The sequence below is a fragment of the Mastigoproctus giganteus genome, chromosome 11, assembly GCF_048544385.1.
Source record: "Mastigoproctus giganteus isolate SK-2022 chromosome 11, ASM4854438v1, whole genome shotgun sequence".
Classification (NCBI taxonomy): Eukaryota; Metazoa; Arthropoda; class Arachnida; order Uropygi; family Thelyphonidae; genus Mastigoproctus; species Mastigoproctus giganteus.
In genome coordinates, this window is record NC_143585.1 from 37,968,564 (window position 1) to 37,981,836 (window position 13,273).

Consider the following 13,273-nt stretch of genomic DNA (forward strand, 5'->3'; position numbering starts at 1 on the left):
CGTTTGCTTCCTCAGGTGCAGCTGTGATATTATTTTTATTTTTATCTCTCCCTTATCACTTAATTTTTACCACATTTTATCTTTATTATATATATTACATATAAATATGTAATAATATATATGTAATACGTAATATAGAATAGAAGTAATAGGTATGAGAGTTGTAATAAGAGGAATGTATGAAGAGACTATAGACCTGGGTTACTACTATGTGAGGCGCCTCCGTAGCCAAGTGGGCAGGAGCAGCAGTGTGTAGCACACGCTTCTTGATTAGACTGGGGTTCGAGCCCGTGACCACCAAATACGGAGGATGCGGAAAGGTCAGGAAATGACCACCGCATATCCCCGGAACAATATGGCCTTAGTTGCTAATGCTCCTAAAAACCAAATAACAACAGCAATAACAATAACTACTATGTAGAATAGAAGGCACTCAACAACTATAAATAAATAAAAGATAGGAGTTTATGCTTTTAGTGTGGGAAGAGAGAGAGAGAGAACAGTGGGTAGTGTAATCAACCATCGGGTTAGATAACATATAAAGGCAGTCATAAAATAACACAATTTAAACATGCAGCACCAAAAGTCAAAAATATTATATTTTATAAGTACTTTTAAAAAATATAAGTACTTAGTGCTGTACTTCAGATGATTTCAATGTCGTTAACGAGGGCCAGCCATCAAAATCAATCAAAATGCAGCAAAAAGTAAGGCCTCTGTTTCTGACATGAGTTATACATAGCACGTGGTAAAAAGATACCAGGTTTTTAGTTTATTGTTAATGTTTGGAAGCCAGGTTAATCGTAATCTAACGTATATATCATGGCTGACCCAACAGAGGTGGAGAAATGATAGATAATAAGAAATATAGGTAGTAAAAAAATGACTAAAAATCATTGAAAGTTGAAATCACGAGATGGAGCAGATGGTCAGGAATCTGACCGTCTGCTTCGTGTAATATGTAATATATACAGTGGATTCCGGTTATTTGGGCCACCGGTTAATCGGGGCAGCCGTTTATTTGGGGCAAATCTTAAAAAACAGAAACCAATCGAGAAGATAGCCAGGGTTTACTTCGCTTAATTGAGACAGCATGCCGTTTAATCGGGGCAGGAGACTGCAGCACTGGAGATTACCCTACCATTGTCTCCGACGGTACCACGTAGTTCGGTCGAAATTACGGAGGTCACAACAATAAAAACAATTAGCAGTCACCTAATTATTGGGCTTTTCTGTTAGTGAAATCTATCATAAACGGACAGTAAACTCGATGTTACTGAATTTGCGATAACACCGACAGCTGGAATTCTGTGAGTTATTATGGTGAAATGTGTTTACACTTCCATGAAATCTTCAATCATATAAAAAAAATTAATTTTCAGATCTTCTCTTCATTCGTATTTTTAAAGCTTTGTAACTCGTTACTCGGTTCTCACTTGCACATATCGTGTTACTTTCAATTTGTGTGTGCCGTGTTCTTTGTTATTTATTGCTTATCTTTTTACTGTTTTAAATTTTAACCCCCACCCACAAATGTCAACTAGTTCGTATGTACATATTACAGTACGTATTAATTATTCCGATTATCACGTATATTTTTCCGATTTTCACGTATCATTTAATTTTTTAATTGGTAAGGTAATAAAGGGTAAATTTGTGCTTAATATATCTGCTTTTATAGCCTGTGAATAATAATACTCCTATTTTCGTTAATTCGAATCGCTGTTTAATAGAATTAAAATTCTATTCACAAACGTGATCACAATGACCAGCGCTTACTGCACATCATATAGTGAATGGTACTTTACTATAGGAAAGGAAAGGAAAAAACTGACTCGAGTAAATAATACAAAGGTCTTTGAGATAACAGAAGAGGAGAAAAAGCAGTATGTACTGGAACTTAAGAACAGGTATGAGCTTCTGCAGACTGCTGAGGACCAAGATATCAACGAGGAATATTACAACTTTTTGAAAGTGATAAAGCCCAAGAAACCTATAGGGAAAAAGAAATCCAAAGAAGAAAAAATTAGTCAAGAAACACTTGTCATGATGAACCGAAGACGACAAATGAAAAGCAAGAAAAACACTGACAGGGAGAAAATTGAGTATACTGAGTTATGCAAAGCCATTAGAAAGAGACTCAGAGAGGACATAAGAAGATTTAACACAAGAAAAGTAGAACAAGCATTAAGGGAAAACAAAGGATTTAAATCAGCAGCCATGAGCAGTAATACAGAAAGACAAATGATACTGAAACTGAAGAATAGCGATGGTGTACTTATAAACAGCAGAGAAGGCATAATTCAAATAGCAGAAGACTACTATAGAGAATTATACAAGGAGCAGGGGAATGATGCCAGCAGTGGGGAAGATGGATTGCAAAGTAGCAACACATACGACATACCCGATATTCTTCCTGATGAGGTAGAACATGCATTGAAGAAAATGAAGAATCAGAAAGCCCCGGGGGAAGATGAAGTTACTGTAGAGTTGTTAAAATTGGGAGGAAGAGACATAACACAAAAACTGGCAAGGCTCTTCACAAAGTGCATTAGAAAAGGTGTGACGCCTAAGCAGTGGAATAATGCAATCATAGTTTTGCCGCATAAGAAAGGAGATAAATCAGAAATTGAAAATTATAGACCAATTAGCTTGTTATCCCACATCTACAAGTTGTTCACAAGGGTCATTACTAACAGATTAGAAAGAATACTGGATGAGAATCAACCGAAAGAGCAAGCTGGCTTTAGGACAGGATTCTCAACTATGGATCACCTTCATGTAATATCACAGCTAATGGAGAAAGCAAATGAATATAAAACACCATTATGCCTGGCATTTGTGGATTATGAAAAGGCATTTGACTCCATACAGCATAAGGCAATGTTTCGGGCACTGGAAAGACAAGGCATTGATACCCCATATATTATGATTTTGAAGAAAATATACGAGAGTGCTACCTCCTTTATTAGACTAGACAAAGACAGTAGGAAATTTAAAATTGAGAAAGGAGTTCGACAAGGAGACACAATATCTCCTAAGCTGTTTACTGCTGCCCTTGAGGAAGCTTTCAGAAGATTAGACTGGTCGCAGAAAGGAGTCAATGTGAACGGAGAGTACCTAAACCATTTGCGATTTGCAGATGACATTGTGGTCATAAGCCATGATCCCAAAGAATTAGAGGAAAATCTTAATCAGTTATGCACAGCTAGTAAGGATTTTGGACTAAAGATGAATATGTCTAAAACAAAAGTAATGATGAACAAGTATGCCACAGAAAGGGAAATAATGATTGAAGGAGCAGTAATTGAAAAGGTGGAATCATATACATATCTGGGACAAGTTATTAGCTGTAATAATGATAAATGGCTGGAAGTCAAGAGAAGAATAAATTTTGGATGGATAGCATTCAGGAAATATAGTCACATACTGAAGAGCAATATCCCAGTTTGTCTGAAACGTAAAATAATGGACCAATGTATACTCCCCACCATGACTTATGGAAGTGAAACTTGGGCACTCACCAAAAGAATGGAAGAGAAGCTGAGAACCACACAGCGAAGAATGGAACGAATCATATTGGGAATCAGACTGTTAGATAAGAAGAGAAACACATGGATTAGGCAGCAAACTCAAGTAAAGGACATTCTTATCAAAACTAAAGAACTAAAATGGTCCTGGGCAGGACACATAGCTCGAAGACATGATGACAGATGGACTAAGAAAATAACAGAATGGTAGCCAAGAGAAGCTAGAAGAAAACCTGGAAGACAAAGGCGGAGATGGATAGGTGAAATTCATGAGTTTTTGAGTAGTAAATGGATGGCCAGTGCTCAAAACAGAAGGAGCTGGAAAGTTGCTGGAGAGGCCTTCATCCTGCAGTGGATTGAAAATGGCTGATGATGATGATGACTTTACTATGGTGCCTCCATCGTAACGTGATTTGATTGTACAGTGAACCAATTGTAAAGGTGGGGTACATTTTATTTTTAACTATTTACGTGAAATTTCGAATAATTGGGGCAGCCGCTTAATGGGGCCAAAATGCACTAGTCCCGATGTGTCCCAAATAACCGGAATGGACTGTATTATATATTATATTATGTATGGGTTATATATTATGTAATTACATGTAATTACATAATATATGTGTATATAATTTTAGTACATATATAACCCATGCATGTATAATGTCTAATTTTCACTGTACAATAGCATTAATGCATCATTTAATACTCTAATTGATGCTATTTAAAACTTTAATATTTAAATATAATTGTCACTAGACATAATTTCAATATATATACAGGGTGTCTCAAAAATATTGGTACAAACGTTTAGGGGAGGTAGGTAACATCTAAAGGAATGTGAATCGCATAGGAACCCATAACCGGAAACGTCACCGTAAATCGGTAGACGGCGCTGTTCATCAGTTCGCGAGAGAGAAAATTTCTGGTTTACTCTTTCAAGCAGTAGTTGCCTCATGAAGAGCATGTATTGATATACGAACTGTGAGCTGGAAGAGATGTACCTAGTGTATGGATTAGCAGAGGGCAATGGACGAGCCGCTCAACAAATTTATGGAGAACGCTTCCCAGACGGACATGTACTGGACCACCATTTGTTGGCACGTGTGCATCAAAATTTGTGCGATTATGGGTCATTTAGAGGTAACAGGAGTAGTGCAGGCAGACTACGTTCAATGCAAACTCCCGCCATTGAAGAAAGTGTGTTGAATGCCATCCAGAATAATCCTACTACCAGCACATGTGCCGTTGCCTCTGCCTTAGGAGTGTCTCGTTGCAGTGTACAGCGTGTCTGGCACGACGATTCCTTACACCCCTTTCATCTCCAAAGGGTTCGGTTACTGCTCCCCCAAGATCATCCTGCACGTGTGGCTTTTGCACAGTGGTTTCTCCAAGAAAGTGTTTAAGATTTTAATTTTCCAGCCTATTTTTTATTCATGGATGAGGCTTATTTTACTCAGGAAGGCTTATTCAATCAGCAGAATGCTCACGTGTGGGCTCACGACGACCCACACGGTGTGCGCCCCCATGCGGCACAACATCGCTTCGCAATAAATGTTTGGGCAGGTATGGTCGGTGACTGCTTAGTCAGCCCATACCTGTTACCATCCCGCATGAACTCTGCTAAATATCGGATCTTTCTTGAACAAGTTCTACCAGGGTTACTTGACGATGTTCCAGCAAATGTGAGACGCAACATTTGGTTTCAACATGACGGGGCGCCTGCTCATTATGGAAGGTGTGTTCGTGGCCATTTGAACAGGCATTTTGGGCATCTATGGATTGGCCGTGGTGGACCCATTGTCTGGCCCCACACTCACCTGATTTATCGAGCCTTGATTTCTTTCTGTGGGGGCCCCTCAAATCTATCATGTATGAATCGCCTGTGGAGACCGAAATGGATCTCGTGGCGAGACTCGTCTGCGCTGCTGCTACTGTCAAAGAAACTCCAGGTGTGTTCGACCATGTCCGCCAACCCATGCTGCATCAGTGTCACGCATGCATCGCGTCTCATGGTGGAACCTTCGAGCATCTGTTGTAACATCATGAAATGCATCCATCTCGTACTCCATTGTTAATATTATGTCAAATAAATGTTTGCCACTAATTACTGTCTTGTGTCATTTCTGCTTCTTGTGCCTCAGCTATTACTTTCCCGTGACGTTTCCGGTTATGGGTTCCTATGCGATTCACATTCCTTTAGATCAGGGGTGGGCAACTTTTTTCGTCAGCGGGCCGAATGAAATTTTCTCATCATGATGCGGGCCGGAATAGATTGAACGATTTAATAAAAAAAATCAGAACCTAAAAAATGTTATATTACTTGAATTACCAAATTATTAATGTATTTTTAAAAAAAATATCTGAAGGTCCAATTATCATTGAAAATGCGGCATCAATTTTTCTTTTTTTTTTTAATTGGCTCATTTTATGGGCTATAAATTATATTAAATTAAAAATTGTAATAATTAGAAAAGGCATAAAACATAAAATATCTCGCACCAATATTATTTTTTTCAATAAGAAGTCAAACCCAAAGGAACTTCGTTCGATCGATGCTACAATAATAATTAGGAAATAACTCTTTGACGCTGCATAGAATCACTTGGTTACTGTTATACTGGCCGCGATTCCCAATTGAACCGAATTAAGCCGAACGTTTACGGCGAGTGTAGTCAGGTATGGATTTTCTATATTTATGCATTTACCGAGGGGGCCGGATTCAACATTGTCGCTGGCCAGATGTGGCCCGCGGGCCGGCTGTTGCCCACCCCTGCTTTGGATGTTACCTCCCTCCCCTATTTGTACCAATATTTTTGAGACACCCTGTGTATATATATATATATATATATATGCACATGTGGCCAAACTGTTAGAAACCTTGCATCCATAAGAAATTGTTCCACCTTGTGTCGTAATAAGAGTGTGCACTTTTAGACAGTATCTGAAAGGTATTGTTTCAGGTATTATGCTGTTTGTATTAAATTGCAGCAAGCTTATTGAAATGTAATGGGCTGTGAAGTTTTATTGTTGGATTATGCACCACTTTACTCATTACCAGTATCCATAGTAGCAATAGTTTAAAACAAAATTTCACATTAAAACAACCCCCTTTTCCATTGCCCCATTAGTGATTTTTGTACTACTGTTGTTTTCTTTCTCTCTTTCTCTCTTTTCCCTCCTCCTTCCTCTTTTTTTTTTGCATATTTATTGTACTGATTACCCAACTACAGGTTCTTCTTCTGCCTGTTTGGTGGGATGTTTGTGCCAGAATTTCTTCACCCGAATGTTAATTGTTTCGCACTTAGAATCGATTCCATCACAAAAGAACTTACAAATGCTGTTCAGACCTACCTTTACGCTGATGTGCTCTCTATTTCTTGCCATTCCCAGAACATGAGATCCATTGAACAGCAACTGCAGATATCCCTGAATAAAGTCCAAAGGTGGGCAAGGTTAAATGGCTATCGTCTATCACAGCAGAAGACTGTTGCCATCCATTTTTGTAATCAACGAAAAATGCATACAGATCCTGAACTTCATATATCAAACTTTACCGTTCCAGTGACTAACAACATCAGATTCTTAGGATTAATCCTTGACAGGAAACTAAATTTCCTTGAGCACATTAAATTTGTACGTACTTCCTGCCTCAAAAAACTAAACATACTAAGAGCTTTATCTGCCTTGTCTTGGGGAGCAGACCGTACATCTTTGCTGCTTTTATATAGATCACTGATCAGATCCCAATTGGATTGCTCCACTGTATGATTCTGCTCATAAGAGTATACTACGATGGCTAGATCCTATACAGCATAGTGCATTGCGGATTGCACTTGGGGCGTTCAGGACCTCTCCTATTCATAGTTTATATATTGAAGCTAATGAGCCACCTCTTTACCTCCACAGAAAAATGCTGCTTCTTAAGTATGCAGCCCAAATACAAAGTTGCTGGCAGCATCCTGTTGAGCCATACCTTTTTATTCCACCACTGCAAAATCTCTATAGAAACAAACCCACTAAAATAAGACCAGCAGGCTTACGCCTAATTGAAATAATACAGAGTTGGAATGTTCCAATTTTCAACAGGCAACAAGTAATGAATTACTCTCAACCACCTTGGAGTCCGCCTCTACAATTAACCTGCGATACTTATCTTCACGAATGGGGAAAGAATCGCCTACCAATAATCAATGTGAAACAACTCCATGCAAGCCATATTCAAAAATATGCTGATTTTTTACCCATCTATACTGATGGCTCCAAATCACATTCAGCGGTAGGAGCAGCGGCAGTATTTCCTACTTCAATCATTTCGGCTGCTCTTCCAGCTCAGTATAGCAGCTTCTCAGCAGAACTCCATGCAATCAAATTACCGTTAGAAAATCTCATTCACTACCCATCTGTAAAATACATAGTATACACGGACTCGCTCAGCTCAATTACAGCAATGCAACATTCCTCCTACAAGGTTCACCCTGTGTTAGATCAAATCAGAAGTCTCCTATTGCAAATAGAAGAACGTTATCAATCAGTGACCTTTTGCTGGATCCCAGCACATTCGCGGATAAAGGGGAACGAACTCGCTGACAAAACTGCTAAAAATCCATCAACTTTTGATTTAACCTCCGTCCATGTTCCAGCCGCTGACTACAATCGCATCATACAAACAGCATGTCTCGCGCAGTGGAAAGATCTGTGGCACTCCCAAACCAATAATAAACTCTATCAGTTGAGACAGCACCCAAAGCTTTGGCACACTAGTACCAAAACAGTGCGAAGAGAAGAAGTGGTACTTGCAAGGGGACGTATAGGACATACGTATCTCACTCACCTCCATCTACTCACAGGAGAGGAACCTCCTCAGTGTCCACACTGTTTAACACAGTTATCAGTGAAACATATTCTAATTGACTGCCCACAGTATCAACAAGACAGAACATCCGTCCTGTCTTCCCTGAGAAATCTGCGAGAACCGATGACACTAAATGACATTATTGGCGAGGAAGCAAATATCAATGAATTTTTCTCTTTCCTGAAAAAAATTGGACTATATCATAAATTCTGAAAGATCACTGTAACAAAAATCAAGTTATTACAACAAAAATTTGTTTTTAGCAGTTTCCTATGAATAGGCGCACTATAGCCTCAGCAGCTTATGCGCCATTAAACCTCCATAACACACACACACACATACACACGTTAATTGTTTCAGGTATTCCAGGCGTTATGTAGTTTTGCACTGGCAAAATTGAGCACTCTGTTAACTACCATGGTCTTCAGATTATTCCACCTTATAGTCATACATCAGAGAATAATGCCTCTACCTCTGTAACTGGGTTGTGTCTTAACTTCAGGCACCTGCAGTGCAGTCTGCGGATCCACCATTTTATTGTGAAGATGTTGTTGTGTAAGGTCATTTTATCAGTTTTTAATGCAATCATGATGCACAATTTGACAGGTTTCTAACGTTTTGGCTGATATGTATATACAGGGTGTCCATAAATGATGTTTCTGATTTTGATATTTTTTTATTCAGAATTACTTCAAGCTACACTCGACTGCCAGTTTTGCATTCTATTTGCTATGCAGTGCTACATTTGCCAAAATGGTGACCGGGCTGGAGAAAGTGTTCTGTGTGTTAGCATTTCATGCAACAAAATATGGATTTCTTTTTGTGGGGTTATGTGAAGGACAATGTGTACATCTCTCCACTACCAACGGAACTACAGGAGCTGAAAACATGGATCACAGAGGCCTTTGGTAAAATTGATCGCAAAATGAAGCACAGTGTGTGACAGGAGATTGAATATCGCTGTGATATCATTCAAGTTACTCATGGTACCCACATTGAACTTTACCAATGACTTTGTACCTTCATAAAACTTATTGAATTAATCTTTCAGCTGGTATATGTTTCATGAGTGTAGTTTGAAAATATCAAAATCGGAAACATCATTTACAGACACCCTGTATATTAGAGAACATGTTTAGTTAATAATGGCTTTCTCCTTTTGATCAATAATTGTTTAGAGTGTTTTTTTTTTTTTTTTTTGTGTGTGTGTGTATGTGTTGGTAATGTATTCCTGTTTATTGTATTTTAGGTATGTTTCGACGAATAGCAACATCAGCAATGATGGTTATCCAAGCAGAATCATTTGAAACAGATAGTAATGTTAATGTTCATCCTTCTTTATATTCTGTCTCCGAAATCAACCATATGTTTTTGAAGCTTGCATCATTTTACCCAACTCTTGTGTTACAGTGGTGTAATATTTTAACACTTTTAAATTGTGACAACCAGAACTTTTGGACACAAGTACTACAACCAGCTGGTAGAAGACCCACAACTCTTTCAGCAACTGTCAGTCCAAAGTCAGTACTGAACTTTCTATTTTACTTATTTTCATTTTTAAGGTTTTTGTATTTAGTAATGCACACAGTACATAAAAAAAAAAAAAAGCTTTTTTTTTAAAGTAATAATCAGTGGTATTTATACAATGAATATGCTCATTAAGTATGTATGACACTTTGAGAACTCTAAAACAAAATATTGTACAAATTTGATAACCCAAATTCACTCCCAGGAGATGAAGGTTCATTTCATCAGGTCACTCTCATTATATCTGTCAGCTTGAATAATAGAACATTAAAAAGAAAGTACTGTGACTTTTGATTTCAATGTTGAAATATCTTTAGATTGTTATGAAAATATTAGTTTTTTATAGTTCTTTTGTTCACAGCATATGTGGTTTACTTAGTTAGTTATTTGTTTACCTGAAGAAACTGTGATAATATAATCATGCTGGCACATTTTCAAAATGTTGGGAGTAGCAGTAGCTCTAAGTTCTGGAAATGACTTCAGCATGATTAAATTAGTTAGGTAACATCTAAAGGAATGTGAATCGCATAGGAACCCATAACCGGAAACATCATGGGAAAGAAGTAGCAGAGGCACAAGAAGCAGAAATGGCACAAGACAGTAATTAGTGGCAAACATTTATTTGACATAATATTAACAATGGAGTACAAGATGGATGTATTTCATGATGTTACAACAGATGCTCGAAGGTTCCACCATGAGACGCGATGCATGGGTGACACCGACACAGCATGGATTGCGGACACGGCCGAACACACCTAGAGTTTCTTTGACAGTAGCAGCAGCACAGACGTGTCTCGCCACGAGATCCATTTCCATCTCCACAGGCAATTCATCCACGATAGATTTGAGGGCCCCCTCCCCCCCACAGAAAGAAATGAAGGCTCAAAAAATCAGGTGAGCGTGGGGGCCAGGCAACGGATCCACCACGGCCAATCCATAGACGCCCAAAACACCTGTTCAAATGGTCACGAACACACCTTCCATAATGGGCAGGTGCCCCATCATGTTGAAACCAAATGTTGCATCTCACATTTGCTGGAACATTGTCGAGTAACCCTGGTAGAACTTGTTCAAGAAAGATCCGGTATTTAGCGGAGTTCATGCGGGATGGTAACAGGTATGGGCCGACTAAGCAGTCACCGACCATACCTGCCCAAACATTTATTGCGAAGCGATGTTGTGCCACATGGGTGCGCACACCATGTGGGTTGTCGTGAGCCCACACACGAGCATTGTGCTGTGATTGAATAAGCTTCCCGAGTGAGATAAGGCTCATCCGTGAACAAAACATAGGCTGGAAAATTCAAGTTTTGAACACTTTCTTGGAGAAACCACTGTGCAAAAGTCACACGTGCAGGATGATCTTGGGGGAGCAGTAACTGAACCCTTTGGAGATGAAAGGGGTGTAAGGAATCGTCGTGCCAGACATTGTACACTGCAACAAGACACTCCTAAGGCAGAGGCAACGGCACGTGTGCTGGTAGTAGGATTATTCTGGATGGCATTCAACACACTTTCTTTCATAGCAGGAGTTTGTGTCGAACATGGTCTGCCCGCACTACTCCTGTTACCTCTAAATGACCCATAATCGCACAAATTTTGATGCACACGTGCAAACAATCGGTGGTCCGGTACATGTCTGTCTGTCTGGGAAGCGTTCTCCATAAATTTGTCGAGCGCTCGTCCATTGCCCTCTGCTAATCCATAAACTAGGTGCATGTCTGCCAGCTCACAGTTCGTATATCAAAGCATGGTCTTCGTGCGGCGACTACTGCTTGAATAAGTAAACCAGAAATTTTCCCTCTCGGGAACTGATGAACAGCGCCATCTACCGATTTACGGTGACGTTTCCGGTTATGGGTTCCTATTCACATTACTTTAGATGTTACCTACCTCCCCTAAACGTTTGTACCAATATTTTTGAGACACCTTGTATAGTGCAACGAGAATTAAAAGGTTTCATTTCAAGCAGTTTAAAATGAATAAGGTCATTGTTAATGAGAATAGCCAACTTGAAATAAAAATTGACTTAAATGCGTTTTAAAATTTGTTATATTTCTTGATTTTTCAACAGTTTTAATGGTTCTATTTGAAAATTGGTAGTTGAACAATTTATCTTTTGAATTTGCCACAATTTCCTGAAATTTTGCAACTCTGTCCTCCTTTCAAGGTTGACTGATTCTCACTCCTTGGGTCGTTGCAAACATCCTGACATTCGTCTTTGAACTGCTTATACCATTTAAACAGTTAAACATTATTGATATTTCAGTTGTAGATTTTCCCATTTAAAGCAAAATTTGATATTCTTTCATTGCTCCATTGCAAAATCATGTCAGTGCTACTAATAAAACTGGTTGTTACTTGCAGCCTGTCAGCCTACTGGACAGTCTATATCACCATCTTGGAGGAAGTTTGAAGTACACCATACCACTTCCGTTTATTTTCAAAAACTCATTGAATATGACTGCAGCAGCACCAGTTGGAGAACTGTATTGCCACATCTCATCTGTATACAGTATAAACATTTAATTAAGAGAAATACTTAATAGATAATTTAGACAATAATTAAACAGTAAAAATTAACAGGACATCTTCATAGGATCCAGGGTTGCTGTATGGAGATCAGGATGTTACAAAGTTGTTGTGGTTGCTTAGTTCTGGTTCCAAGGTTGTAATTATATTGCAACTCTTGTGTGGCATTATTACTCTTCTTTTCAATGTGCCAATAAAATCCAATCCAATCCAATTACTCTTCTTTTCTTGTTGGTTTGCTCTGAAGACTTGTGACTTGGGCTGATGGACATTCTTCAATGCAGGTTAGTGGATTTTATGGTGTCTGATGACTTTCCAATTTTGGTTCTGGAAATGTTGTCTTTAAACAGGGGCTTTGAAAAAGATGTCTTTAAAATTTCTGGTTGAAATAATCAAATTGTTTTCTGTTATAAAGGGATGCAGAACTGCAATTTCTGTTATAAAGGGATATAAGGGATGCAGAACTGCAATTTGGGGAGTACAACGTCTACTGAAAGGATAGACAGGATAGGAAGGGGGGAGGGGTTATGCTATTAGTTAAGAAACACATAAAAACCAAGGAAGTGAAGCCAGTCGACATCGCTGGACAGTGCAGTGTTGAGTCAGTTTGGTGTGACATAAGCATTGGGAGATCAAAATTGAGAGTAGGAGTGTGCTATAGGCCTAATGACTCTGATGAGTATAATAAGGAACTGTACAGGGAAATAGAGTGGGCTAGTAAATCAGAGAGTCTTATAATGGGAGATTTTAATTTCCCAGATATTGACTGGAATTTGGGGGCTGGTTACTCACACACTAGCAGGGCTTTTGTGGATTTATTGGATGATTG

The 13,273-nt window shown here is 38.8% G+C and overlaps 1 protein-coding gene across 1 annotated transcript in view; it reads left to right on the top strand.

Annotated features, from left to right (window-relative positions):
• htt (huntingtin) overlaps positions 1–13,273 on the top strand; it is a 688,215-nt gene that overhangs the window by 392,539 nt on the left and 282,403 nt on the right. Inside the window, exon 32 of the mRNA XM_090385445.1 lies at positions 9,632–9,902. Coding sequence (XP_090241571.1) covers positions 9,632–9,902 — 271 coding nt within the window. The remainder of the gene's footprint in view (positions 1–9,631; positions 9,903–13,273) is intronic.